General features: G+C 30.2%; 2 protein-coding genes and 1 non-coding gene across 6 annotated transcripts in view; 2 read left to right on the forward strand and 1 right to left on the reverse strand.

Moving 5' to 3' along the window:
• The window catches only part of LOC111684008 (NADH-cytochrome b5 reductase 3), a 16,128-nt gene extending 9,832 nt beyond the window's left edge, over positions 1-6,296 (forward strand). For 2 of the 3 annotated variants that reach the window (XM_046951269.1, XM_046951270.1), the window contains exons 4-6: positions 733-1,389; positions 1,452-1,551; positions 6,046-6,296. In XM_046951269.1, coding sequence (XP_046807225.1) covers positions 733-1,389; positions 1,452-1,551; positions 6,046-6,218 — 930 coding nt within the window. In that variant the 3' untranslated portion in view covers positions 6,219-6,296. Of the gene's footprint in view, positions 1-732; positions 1,390-1,451; positions 1,552-5,589; positions 5,957-6,045 lie in introns of all 3 variants that reach the window. The other variant, XR_006940958.1, reaches the window with a different exon arrangement.
• A 3,203-nt stretch (positions 6,297-9,499) lies between these two features.
• Positions 9,500-9,571, forward strand: Trnac-gca. The gene has a single exon. It is a non-coding gene; the product is annotated as a tRNA-Cys (tRNA).
• A 3,145-nt stretch (positions 9,572-12,716) lies between these two features.
• Positions 12,717-14,015, reverse strand: part of LOC111684018 (G2/mitotic-specific cyclin-A) — a 41,828-nt gene continuing 40,529 nt past the window's right edge. For both annotated transcript variants that reach the window (XM_046951782.1, XM_046951781.1), the window contains one exon: positions 12,717-13,205. In XM_046951782.1, coding sequence (XP_046807738.1) covers positions 13,037-13,205 — 169 coding nt within the window. In that variant the 3' untranslated portion in view covers positions 12,717-13,036. The remainder of the gene's footprint in view (positions 13,206-14,015) is intronic.

Consider the following 14,015-nt stretch of genomic DNA (forward strand, 5'->3'; position numbering starts at 1 on the left):
GTTCAGTTCTAGTTCAGTTCTAGTTCAGTTCTAGTTCAGTTCTAGTTCAGTTCTAGTTCAGTTCTAGTTCAGTTCTAGTTCAGTTCTAGTCCAGTTCTAGTTCAGTTTGTAGTTCAGTTCTAGTTCAATTCTAGTTCAGTTCTAGTTCACTTCTAGTTCAGTTCTTTTCGAATATACCACACTATCAGCTTATTTATGTCATTATTCTGTATGCCAAACTATTAGTTACACTATATTGTTTTTCTAATCATTCATTTTAGTTTAATAAGATATAATAATGAAGTTTAACCTTTGACCCTCAATCTAATAACCTTATTTTATTGTAAGTAAGTTAACCAAGTATTATAACTTTAAATTACTCTGCTAACGTGATTATAGATAGCTTTTTCATTGTATAATCTAGAAATTATTAAACGTTTAAACTGATATGAATATAAATGTTTATTTTTATTTTTTTAAACTTATTCGTTGAATACGTCATGTTTTTTTATTTAGTAAAGTGTTAGGAAAATGTTTATATTAAGTAAATATTTTACTTGTTAGCTGTTTTAAAGCTAAAAAATCTATGTAAATAACTAAATGAAAGATGATTTATTTATTTTTTTTTTAAATACTTAAATATCTTATTAGCTACACTTTTGAATAAATAATAATGTCTAAACATACAGCTGTTACAAATTAAACTGATAAAGAAATTTAATTAATTTTCATTCATTTGGAAATTTCTTTTAGATTATCCCTATTGCTGTGGGTCTAGTTGCTGTAGTAGCTGGCGCTGTTATTATCCATTATTTAATTAATAAGAAATCCACAAAGAAACCCCGCCCCGAACCAAATAGAACAGCACGTCTGCGTACTTTAATCGATGCTAATGATAAATATCAATTACCTTTGATTGAAAAAGAAGTCTTGAGTCATGATACACGTCGCTTCCGTTTTGGTTTACCCTCACATCAGCATATATTGGGTTTGCCCGTGGGTCAGCATATACATCTTATTGCCACCATTGATAATGAACTAGTTATACGTCCATATACACCCATTTCTTCCGATGACGATGTGGGTTATGTTGATTTAGTCGTTAAGGTTTATTTCAAAGATACTCATCCCAAATTTCCAGCTGGTGGCAAAATGTCTCAATATTTAGATCAAATGCAAATTGGTGATAAGATATCTTTCCGTGGTCCTTCGGGTCGTTTGCAATATTTGGGTAATGGTAATTTCTCCATTAAGAAATTGCGTAAAGATCCTCCCAAGACTGTTACTGCTAAACGTGTTAATATGATTGCTGGCGGTACTGGTATTACACCCATGTTACAGTTGGTACGTGATGTCTTGAAACATAGTGAAAAGGATAAAACTGAATTGGCTTTATTGTTTGCTAATCAGGTAAGTTTTATTAATATTAATGGGAAATATTTAATTTATTTTATTGTCTTGAATATTTGCAGAGTGAAAAGGACATTTTATTGCGTAATGAACTTGATGAATTGGCCAAGAAACATCCCGATCAATTCAAAGTGTGGTATACTGTTGATAAAGCTGGTGAAGGTGAGTTTAGTTTATGGCTTTTTTTTTAATTAAAAGTATAAATAATTGAAACTTTGTTTATTAATATTTATTATTTTTTTAATAAGAGGCTTTTTATTTATATTTTCATAATTTTTTTTAAGTTTAAAGGAAATTTTCCAAATTTTAGTTTACATGAATCATTTCATTTTGGATATTTTCCTGATTTAACAAGTATTTTGAAAACCGCAGAAAATTAAAGTTCAGCTTTAAAAATTTGAATTGTTTTGAGTAAATTCTATATTTATCAAGTTATACACATAAATTCAGCAACTCAAGATATCAATTCAGCTAATAACTTATAGCACTATATACAAATTTCTTTACTAAATTGTTCAAAATACTTTTAAACTATTAAACATTTGTATAAATATCTAATTAAGTTAATAGTTTATAAATATGTATTAACAATTTTCTTAAAATGTATGCTAAGCTACAATTCAGCTAAGCTAAATCTAATTCAGCTAAAGAAATATTAGATTTTAACATAAAAACTGCCACAAACTACAATTCAGCAGCTTGAAAAGTCAAGTCAGCTAGGTATATTTTTAATTCAGCTAACAGATTTTAAAGTTTTAATTAAAATTAACTATAAACTGCAATTCAGCTAAATAAATTTTAATTTATTTCTTAAAATACTAAAGTTTTTAATACATTTTTACAATTCAGCTGCATGAGAAATCAATTCAGCTAACAAGATAATAGGATAATGCTGACATTGACTTCCGAGATGTCACCCTCATTGCCTATTGGCTGACTGCAGTCTGTTACTCTTTAGAGTGTTAGTCAGGTTAATGGCAGCATCCTCTTGTTGTCTCCAGAGAGTGGACCAAACCAGAACGTCACCAACTGGGTCGTATATTCTATCGAATTTAGCGACAATTTGTTCGAGCCTTCTCCCTTGATAAGAATTTTAAGGAATTTGCCTTTGGTCTCTTAGACAGAAAGGCTTTCACCTCCTTCTTTCGGCCTTGGCTTGGCTTCTCCTCTATGGCTACTTGTCGAACGACATGTGAACTATAGACTATCTAGTTATAAAGAACTCTATAGTATATCTAGTTATAGTCTATAGTGTTCTATAGTTTAGGTCTTAATAATGTCCACGGATTTGCATATTGCCAGGATTTCCGCCTGAAAGATGCTACATTTGTCCGGAAGTCTAAAGAACAATTTTGGATCCATCAGTATAGACTGCACACCCCTCAAATAATACCTCGTATTCAATTCACTCAATTCTAATAGGCATCACTATTTAGGGTGTTACTCCAAAGTACAAGGACGTATCCAAATTATTAGAAAATACCTTCAATTCATGTTAGATCTAATTCGTACAGTTCCTCGAGAAAGGTCCCTTGATACCTGGCTCCTTGTGATAAAGTCAGTCTCCACTTTATATTTCCTAATGAAGATAGATTCACACCCACCCATAAATCGCTTAAAGCTGTCCACATGACCTTACCAATTGACGAGTGAAATTTACCCTTGACCAGTATCACCACTCATTCGCATAAGCGACTATTTTTCTATCTTTAGCTCCTTTTCCACATCCCTACCCACCGACGTCTAAATGCAGTTTACTATGTCTAGTAGCAAAACCCAATTCTTACCAATAGAGTTCTTGCACTTGTAATATACATTGAGAACCTTTTTAAGCCGTTCCTGTACATCTAACATAATTTATGGTTGAGGAAGGACCCTGGTTCCTTCTGATAAAGTCAGTCTCCACTTTATATTTGCTACTAAAAAGGGCTCCGTCTTAGATGGATTCACACTCAACCCATACTTATTTGCCCGAATTTATAAATCGCTGAAGCTGCCCATATGATCCCACTAATTGTCGGGAGAAATTTACCCTTGACTGAAGAGTTGACCGCCACTAAGGGCGAGTTTTTCTGATAATTTTAATTTTCATTCTTTGGTTAAACTCAAGTTATAAGTGAGAAAACACAATTAACAAAAACAATAAAACAATGATTTCGGAAGAACAAAAACTTAATATTTTAAGTAAATTGAAATTTTCTAATTTGTTTTTTTTTAACATTTTTCCAAAATCCATTTCCATTCCATTTTACAAAAGTATTGTTTGCAAAAAACAGCTGTTCATTGTTTATGTTTTTGAGTGAAAAAGTTGGCAATACTAACAAAGTTAACAGAGGTTAAATTTAAAACTGAAAAACACAATCATCGGTTAAAGTCCGCCTAAATTTGTTCCGAGTTTAATCTAACAGCAAGTTAAGCCTAGTTTAACAGAGGAGTAAGAAACCCGTCCTAACAATAATATAGGTGATATTATGGTTACTTGGTTTCGAATTCTGTTATCATCTACGGTTGAGTTGCTAATTCTGCTGTCAACCTTCGATACTATCCACCTCACTAGGAAATCCTGAAAACCAAGATCGACTAGCGACTCCCTGGAGGCTTCTATCTTAATATTGTTAAAAGCTTCCTCTATGTTCAAAAACCCGAACCCGAGTAGCTATTCCCCGGAGGCTTCTATCTGAATGTTGTTAAAAGTTCCCTCTATGTCCAAAAACGCGGCTAAAATATATTTCCTATGCTCTAAGGCATGCTCAACACAAAAAACCATCTCACATTTAGTACATTTAATATAGTCCAGACTGTAGACTATAATATAGTCCATACTGTCCATACAATATTATAGTTTACATAAGTATTGCAAAAGCTTGTCATAAGAATTGATGTACCTATAACTTAATTCAGCACTGCATATTTAACATATCGCCCGCCGTTAGCTTATTTAAATTGTTTTGAAATGTTATCACTTGCCGATTCAAATTTCTGCAGGTGTTACGGAAGTATCAGCAGATAAGGTTGAATGACTATAACTTTTTTGCATTTCTTTAATAGTTAAGTTGATATGTAATTATACCCTACACAAAAATATTCGTCCTATACCCACCTTAAAGTATACCAATCGGCTTAGAATCATTTTCTGAGTCGATTAAGCTATGTCCGTCCGTTCGTCTGGCTGGCTGTCCATGTAAACCTTGTGCGCCAGGTACAGGCCGCAATTTTCAAGATAATTGGATGAAATTTGGCACACACGCTTCTTTTGGCCCAAGGACGAAGCCTATTAAAATCGGTCCATTATTTCGACTAGCCCCTATACAACCGTACCCCCCAAATAGGGCCTTTTGGCTTATAATTAATTTAAATGGTCTATTATGTTAACAAAAGTCGACAAAACTTAGTTTTATAGAACTTGAAATGACACTACCGATTTTTTTTAATGATCGGGCTTCATTTGACCCTATCCCCCATACAAACTCCCCTTCAGAAAATGACTTAAAGGTCAAAATTCACTCACAAACACTAATAACACTTTTAAATTTTACATAAATAATATTGAAAAAGACTAAACTGCCCCTACCAACATTTTTAAGGTTAGGCCTGCATTTTGCCCTACTCCCCTTTAAGCCCTCTTAAAAAAATCTTTTTTTTTTGCAAAAAAAGTAAAAATATTCCGAAATAAAGTTAAAAAACAAACCAAATGCTTTATTTTTTAAATAATCCCCATTTTTAACATACATACTGACTGGTGCAGGGTATCATATGGTCGGCTACGCCGATTGTTGTACCTTCAATCAATGAAGAAAAACGTTTCTTTAACCAAAGCAATATGAATAAAACATGTTTGTTTTCTGGAGCAAGAAAAAACTGTTCCTCTCACAAAGTAGTAGGAGATTTTTATTTTTGTTTGAAGTTTTTTCTATAGAGTTTATAAACGTATTTTAATCATTCCATAAATAAGAGATCTAATCCGCATTTCTAATGGCTAACACTATTTTTCCTAGTTTTCAGTTTTTTTTTTTAATTTCTCATAATTTTTATTTCTCTAATTTCAATCAAATCAATTTTGAAAATAAAAATTGCACAAGTTCTTTTTGCAAATTAAAAAAAAAATAGATCCATCAAATTTTCTTTAATTCTTTTTTTAAAAATAATTCTATTTAAAAATTGCTGCCAATAAAATGCGGACACCACGACAAAAACTTAAAGGCTGGACATATAACACCGGTTATATAAATGATGATATGATGAGAGATCATTTGTATTCACCATCGCATGATACGCTTTGCTTACTATGTGGACCACCACCAATGGTTAATTATACCTGTATACCTGGTCTCGATAGGCTGGGTCATAAAAGTGAAATGCGTTTTAGTTACTAAACACAAACAAAAAAAGCAAAGAAACTGAACAGGACACTAAACAATATAAAACAGATACTTACAAGTAGAGAGTTTTAAGTGGATTGTGTAGATAGTACATATATGTTGTGTAATTTTAAATTATATAAATTTATTTAACTATTTAAATAGTATTTGTTTTAATGCTGCCTTAAAAGTGTATAGTTAAGGAAAAGGTAGCTATTTTTGTTAAAACTTTTTAATTATTTATTTAAGTTTGTTATTTTTAATAATAAATTTTGTTTTGCTTTTTTTTCTATTTTAGGCTGGACCTATAGTGTTGGTTTTATCAACGACATGATGATTAAAGTTAATTTATTCCCCGCCGATGATTCTACCATTACTCTAATGTGTGGTCCACCACCCATGATTAATTTTGCCTGCAATCCTGCTTTAGATCAATTGGGTTATCATCCTGATAATAGATTTGCTTATTAAACAAAACATCCTTTCATTTATTTTACATTTGTTTTATATTTTTTTTGTGTTTAATAAATTTTTTATTTGCATTTCTAATTTAAATTGTTGTTATGTATAACTACAACTGTTTTTTTAGTTTTGTTTTTTATGAGTATAATTTTTCATATTGCTTTGAGAACAAAATTATTTTTTAATAATATGTATGTGCGCAAATTTATTTTGAATAAAAAAACACGAAAATATAAACTGAAGAACATATAACGTTTTATTATTATTTATAAGTTTTATTGTAGTACTCTTTAAAATAGATAGATATATAGATAGATAGACAGACAGACAGACAGACAGAGGGACAGACAGACAGACAGACAGACAGACAGACAGATAGATAGATAGATAGATAGATAGATAGATAGATAGATAGATAGATAGATAGATAGATAAATGGATAGATAGATAGATATATAGATAGATAGATGGATAGATAGATAGATAGATAGATAGATAGATAGATAGATAGATAGATAGATAGATAGATAGATAGATAGATAGATAGATAGATAGATAGATAGATAGATAGATAGATAGATAGATAGATACATACATAGATAGAAAGATAGATAGATAGATAGATAGATAGATGGATAGATAGATAGATAGATAGATAGATAGATAGATAGATAGATAGATAGATAGATGGATAGATAGATAGATAGAAAGTCGATAATTTAGGATTATAATGGTTATGCATCATAAAAAGACACATATTCACTCAGAGAGCACAAGGTCCATTGTGATACCCTTCAAAGAGAAAGAACAAAAAAGAAAAATTAGGTAGATATTCATCAGTACAATGAAGACTAAAAAGAATGAAGAATGAAAAATTCTTTGTCCCCCTATAAAGCACAGTCGAAAAAGTGACTAATTCCCTTGACAAAATGTAGTAAACAGCGATGGTCTACCCGTGAACTCCCCCCTTTTCGTCGTGGAATGAATTCTGAGATTCTGTATCCTAGGCCAATAGCACCTTACAAAAATGTCTACTACTACAGGACTGGTAGGAGCAACCAACACAATATAACGGTAAACGGCCTTATAATGTCCCTAAGCGCATTTCTACAATCTACAACAAGGTGAGAATGTACCGTGTGACAAGCCAATGCTTTAAAAGCAGCTTGACTATCAACATAAATTGTCACATTGTCCGTATCAATTCCGTCACTTTGACCTGATCCACACTAGGAAACTTTTGTTGAGAAACTTTTTCTTAATTCTCTTTTGAAGTTTCCCTCATGTTCACACATAGAAACTTTTGTTTCAGAAACTACGTATTATTTGTATTGAGTTGTTGTTGTAAGAATGAGAAGAATAACATAACAAAAGAAGTTTCCGAGTACGAGAAACTCCGTACCGCGAGAGAGATGAATGATATTCTTTCTCTTTCTCTCTCACGCAAAGTCAAAAGTTTCCCAAAAAAAGTTTCCTAGTGTGGACCGGCAGTTTCTAGATCAATAGGATCTATGCTTGGAAGCCACTACATTCGACAGAGTGTCTAAAGGATCGTTTTATTTTGATATCAGTGAAAAAGAGAGCGGCACCGGTCTCCATCATGGAGCCATTAGGGAAAACTGCACACCCACCATACAGTCTATCGGATACAAGTCAATCATCCCTAGTTGGAAATTGTTTTCTCAAGGTCTAGAGTCGTTATAACATAATCCGTTCATAAATATTCTACGATGATTCGATATTTCGATTTGCTTCACAATATGTTTATTACATTTAGTCTAAGGAAAGTATATAGTGAATATTTCGATATTTCGGTTTTAACTTATGTATATTAAGGTTATGTCCTGCCTCAATGCCTTGTGCAACCGAACATTACAATTTTAGGTTTCCTTAATAGTCTACTATAATAAAACCCAGTTATAAAAGTAAAAATGTTGTTATATCTCAAAAAACTGATATAATTGAAAAATACTTATAACTTTTGCAATTTTGACTGATAACTTGTTTTGCATTGGCTATAGATAAACCAAACTATTATAAAATAGACTAGTTTACAGACTAGACAAGCCTATGGTCCAGACTTTTTGTTCCAAATTACTAACAAATTTCACTGGCCCCTATTCTGCATTTCAATTAGAATCGAAATTTTCTCCTTTTGGCAATTTTGGTATTCTGCATTTCGATTCGACTCTCCGACACATAAATAACTACTTACGATCGAAATGCAGAATACACACAATCGTAGAGCATTGAAACGAAAAGGAATTTGCTTCTTCTTTTTCTTACGATTCAGTTGTTTGTTGGAATACTTTTTTTCGATAATTGCGTAACTGAATGCGTAAACGTAATCGAAATGCAGAATAGGGGTGACTAATTAGTTTTTTATACCCTACACCACTTTAGTGGGGAGGGTATATTGGGTTTGTGCTGATGTTTGTAACATACAAAAATATTCGTCCTATACCCACCATAAAGTATACCAATCGGCTTAGAATCATTTTCTGAGTCGATTAAGTTATGTCCGTCTGGCTGGCTGTCCATGTTTTCAAGATAATTGGAAGAAATTTGGCACACACTCTTCTTTTGGCCCGAATACGACCTTTTGGCTTATAATTATTTAAATGATCTATTATGTTAACAAAAGTCGGCAAAACTTAGTTTTATACAACTTTAAATGACACTACTGATTTTTGTAATGATCGGGCTTCATTTGACCCTATCCCCCATACAAACTCCCCTTCAGAAAATGACTTAAAGGTCAAAATTCACTTACAAACACTAATAACATTTTTAAATTCTACATAAATAATATTTAAGAAGACTTAACTGCCCCTACCAACATTTTTAAGGATAGGGCCATATTTTGACCTACACCCCTTTAAGTCCTCTTAAAAAAATCTCTTTTTTTACCAAAAAAAAGTAGAAATATTCCGAAATAAAGTTAAAAAACATTTGGTTTGTTTTAAATAATCCCCATTTTTAACATACATACTGACTTGTGTAGGATATCATATGGTCGGCTACGCCCGACTATACATTAATACTTGTTTTCTTTTTACTTTTGTGAAATTCGGCTGTATGTCAAAAATTCTTATTGTATAAAGTGCTAAACTTTCCATACCTGGTTCTTATTCATATCATGTGTTGTTGTAGATTGATTAAAATGTAAACAAATGTTGCAATCTTTCAATTGTATTTGTTCTGATGCTAGTGTGAACATATTTTATACAATTTTTTTACATTTTAATTTGTAGCACAAAAGCATAAAAACAGAAACGTTTTATTAAGTAGGGGATATAGCTCAGTGGTAGAGCATTCGACTGCAGATCGAGAGGTCCCCGGTTCAAACCCGGGTGTCCCCTGTATAACAATAAAATTTTATTATTTTTAATCAAATTTTAAGTTAATTTTGAGATATTTTTATATTAATTAAAGTTGTTAAAGTGAAAATGAATTACATTTTCCACAAAAAAATCTAAGAAATATTTGAAAACACATGTTTAAAATATGACATCTTGTTGACACTTCTTCTTAATTGAAAAACACATGTTTGGTTTAAAAAATTGTAGTTTTTTCCTTTTTTGGTAATTTACTTTTTAAAAGTTATAAATAAAAAAATAGTTTACTTTTTTGTGATAGCAATGAATTTGTCAATTTTTATTATTTCTTATGGCATTTCTTTTTTCTTCGTGTAATAATTATTAAAATAAATGTAAGTTTAGAAAATAATTAAATTAATTAATAGTAAATAGTAAGTGTACGTGTGTGTTAAGACAGTAAAAAAATGTATTTTTAATATAATAAGCGTCTTTTTGTTGTTAATTAAAGAAATATATAAATATTTTTATTTGTTTTATCCAAAAAAATGAACTTAAAATATATAAAAAAGAAATTATTTCCAAAATCATTGAGAATTAACTTTGGAACCCCAATAAGAGTATAATTGGTATATAATTACTATTAATTAAAAATATTGTTTCAAGTGCAAAAATGTTTTCTTTTTTGTATGTTTTAAACTTAGGCTTAATGTGTGTTTTTTATTTTCAGTTTATAAATATAACGTGGCTGAAGTTTGTTTACGAATTAAAAGATCGTTTTAAAAAAGTTGTGGAACATCTTGAAGGAAAGTTTTCCCTAAAAAAAAACGTTTCTTAATTTGAATTTCCGTTTATAAATCATGGAACTGTTACTTTTAAAGGACAGAAAATGGTCTTAGTTTTGATTTAAAAGTAACTCCTTATTGACATTAGGAGCTGGGACTCTTTTAAATAAGTATTTACGTTTTCAAACTTGTTTTGGAGAAGAATTCAAAGACAATACTAAATTATTAACATTCCCTTGTAGATTATAGATTAGACTGCAGACCAAACTCTAATAAAAGTATAAACTAGCCAATAGAATATAGACAAGACAATGGAAAAGACTATAGACTAAACTATAAACTAGTCAGTAGAATATTGACAAGACTTAAGACTTCACTATAGATTAGACTATAAACCAGACTATTAAGTAGACAATAGACTAGATTATAAACAAGTCAATAGACTAGACTATAAACTAGTCAATATTATATAGATAAGACTATAGATTAGACAAAACTGTAGACTCGCATGAGATTATAGACATGACTTTAGACTAGACTATAAACTAGTTAATAGACAAGACTATAAACTAGTTAATAGACAAGACTATAAACTAGTCAATAGAATATAGACAAGACTTTAGACTAGACTATAGATTAGACTATAGACTATAAACCAGACTATAAACTAGACAATAGACTAGATTATAAACCAGTCAATAGACTAGACTTAAAACTAGTCAATAGACAAGACTTTAAAACAGTTAATAGACTAGACTATAAACTAGTCAATAGATATAATTATAGACAAGACTTCAAACTAGACTATAGACCAGAGTCTAAACCAGACTATAGAGGAGACTGTAAGCTAAACTATAGGCTAGCCTATAAACTAGTCAATAGACGAGACTATAAACCAGACAATAGACTAGACTTTAAACTAGTCAATAGATAAGATTATAGGCAAGACTTCAAACTAGACTTTAACCTAGACTATAGACCAGAGTCGAAACTAGACCATAGAGGAGACTATAAGCTTAACTATAGGCTAGACTATAGAGCAGACTACAAACTAGACCATAGAGCAGACTATGAGCCAAACTATAGGCTTGACTGTAATCTAAGCAGGACTGTAAGCTAGACCATAGAGCAGACTATAAGCCAAACTAGAGGATTGACCAAAACTATAGCCAAACTATAGGCTTGACTATAATCTAGGCTTTAAGTAACACTGTAAGCTAGAATATAGACCAGACTATAAACTACACCAAACAGCAGACGTTAAGCCAAACTATAGGCTTAGCTATAGACCAGACTATAGGATAGACTTAACTGTAGACCTGACTATAGACCACACTAAAGACAAAGATGTAGTCAGGAATATATACTAGTCTGTACACCACACTGTACAATATAAACTAGTGAATAAACTCGACTATATACTAAACCTCAGACCAGGCTATAGACTTGCCAATAGTCAACATCATCAACTAGTGAAGGATCAAACTATAGGACATCTCTATAGGAAAGACTCTATATAGATAAAACTGCTAACAAAGGCTATAAACTACTGAAGAAAAGTATTGAAAATGTTGTAAAAGGGTCTGCGTTTGTCAAAATGTACTGAACAGAAAAGTAAAATTGAAGTAAATTTTCCTTGCAAACAAAAATTTTCTAAAATTTAAGATAAAAAGCAGAACAATCCAATAGTTATAACGGACATAAGACGAATAAAAATATATGAAAAATTTACATGCATTTTTAAATTGTTTTCCCGCTAACGTTACTACGGGTTATAAAAGATTTTCTTCTGTTTTTAAAAATTTGCTTGACGACATTTGTTTTTGTATATTTTTTTTTAAAGAATTTTTTCATTTTTTTTAACGGTTCACAGAACTTAAAAACAGTGACAAAAAACAATTAAGAAAAGTTTATACAATATATAAATAATAGATAAAGAAGACTGACTATAGTGTTGTCATGACATTTTACATATTAAAAAAAATATAGAATCATATATTTAAAGTAATTTTAGGGTATAAATTGTGTGTGTTTTAAGTTTAGAAATATAGAAGTAGTAATTGAAAATAATAATATAAGCACTTAAAATTAACAAAATATAATTAAGTTTTCTTTTATTTAATTTATTTCTTTTTTTCTTTAGAATGGCAAATAAATACAGCTCTTTTTTTCAAGTTTGTTTTGTTTAAAATTCTAATAAGAATAATTAAAGAAAAATCTTTTCAAAATGGCAAAACATTTGAATTTTGTCCAAAAAGATATTTTAATTTTCTTTAAAAGAAAATTTTGTTTTTTTTTTTTTTGTTCTAAGTTTGTTCGTTTTTTTTTTCTATATTTGTTTAATTTTAAAGTCTTTTTTTTTAATATAAAAGCATGATATTTTATTTGCCATTTTTTTATGTTCTTGTTCTTCATTATTATTAATTTTTAATAAATATTTTAAAATTACATTTAAAAAAAAGAGACAAAGTTAATTATTTAACTTGTGCTCATAATTAAATGGTCTACATATGTTTTTGTTGTTGTTTTGCTTTTGTTTAAAATTTAATGAATATTATAATTGAAATATTTATCATTATCAATTATTTATATAAGTGTATTTAGTTTAAATTATAGCTAAAAATCTTAAATTTCTTATTATGTTCCATTTCTTAAATTTAATTTTAATAATAATAAAAAAACGAAAAAAATACATAAAACAAAAAAATATAAAATTTAAATTAACTTAGAACTTAAAAAACAAATTGACTTTTGACGAAGACGACGTTGTTGTGTTGGTCCCCGATGCTGCTTGTTCTTTACTTTTTTCAGACAATTCATTGTATAATTTTACAATTTCATCAAATTGTTCTTCGGAGATTTTTTGTGGTGTTATAGTTGAAACATGGCGATATCTGGAAAAGTCATAAAATTGAATTTGTTAATTATTTTCTTTTAGTGTAAAATTGTTTGATTTATTATAAAAAGCCTAAAAGTAGGCTTTGGTTTTAATTGAACTGCTTTAATATTGCCAGATGATATAAAGTTTCTTTAGGAATTTTTGGTTCTGAACTAGAACTGAAACTAGAACTGAACTAGAACTGAATTAGCACTGAACTAGAACTGAACTCAAACTTAACTAGAACTGAACTAGAACTGAACTAGAACTGAACTAGAACTGAATTAGAACCGAACTAGAACTGAACTAGAACTGAACTAGAATTGAACTAAAACTGAACTAAAACTGAACTAGAACTGAACTAGAACTGAACTAGAACTGAACTAGAACTGAACTAGAACTGAACTAGAACTGAACTAGAACTGAACTAGAACTGAACTAGAACTGAACTAGAACTGAACTAGAACTGAACTAGAACTGAACTAGAACTGAACTAGAACTGAACTAGAACCTAACTAGAACTGAACTAGAACTGAACTAGAACTGAATTAGAACCGAACTAGAACTGAACTAGAACTGAACTAGAATTGAACTACAACTGAACTAGAACTGAACTAGAAATAGAACTGAACTAGTACTGAACTAGAACTGAACTAGAACTGAACTAGAACCGAACTAGAACTGAATTAGAAGTGAACTAGAACTGAACTAGAACTAAACGAGAACGGAACTAGAACTAAACTAGAACTGAACTAGAACCGAACTAGAACTGAATTAGAAGTGAACTAGAAATGAACTAGAAGTGAACTATAACTGAACTAGAAAT

Source organism: Lucilia cuprina, chromosome 5 (genome assembly GCF_022045245.1).
Source record: "Lucilia cuprina isolate Lc7/37 chromosome 5, ASM2204524v1, whole genome shotgun sequence".
NCBI lineage: Eukaryota > Metazoa > Arthropoda > Insecta > Diptera > Calliphoridae > Lucilia > Lucilia cuprina.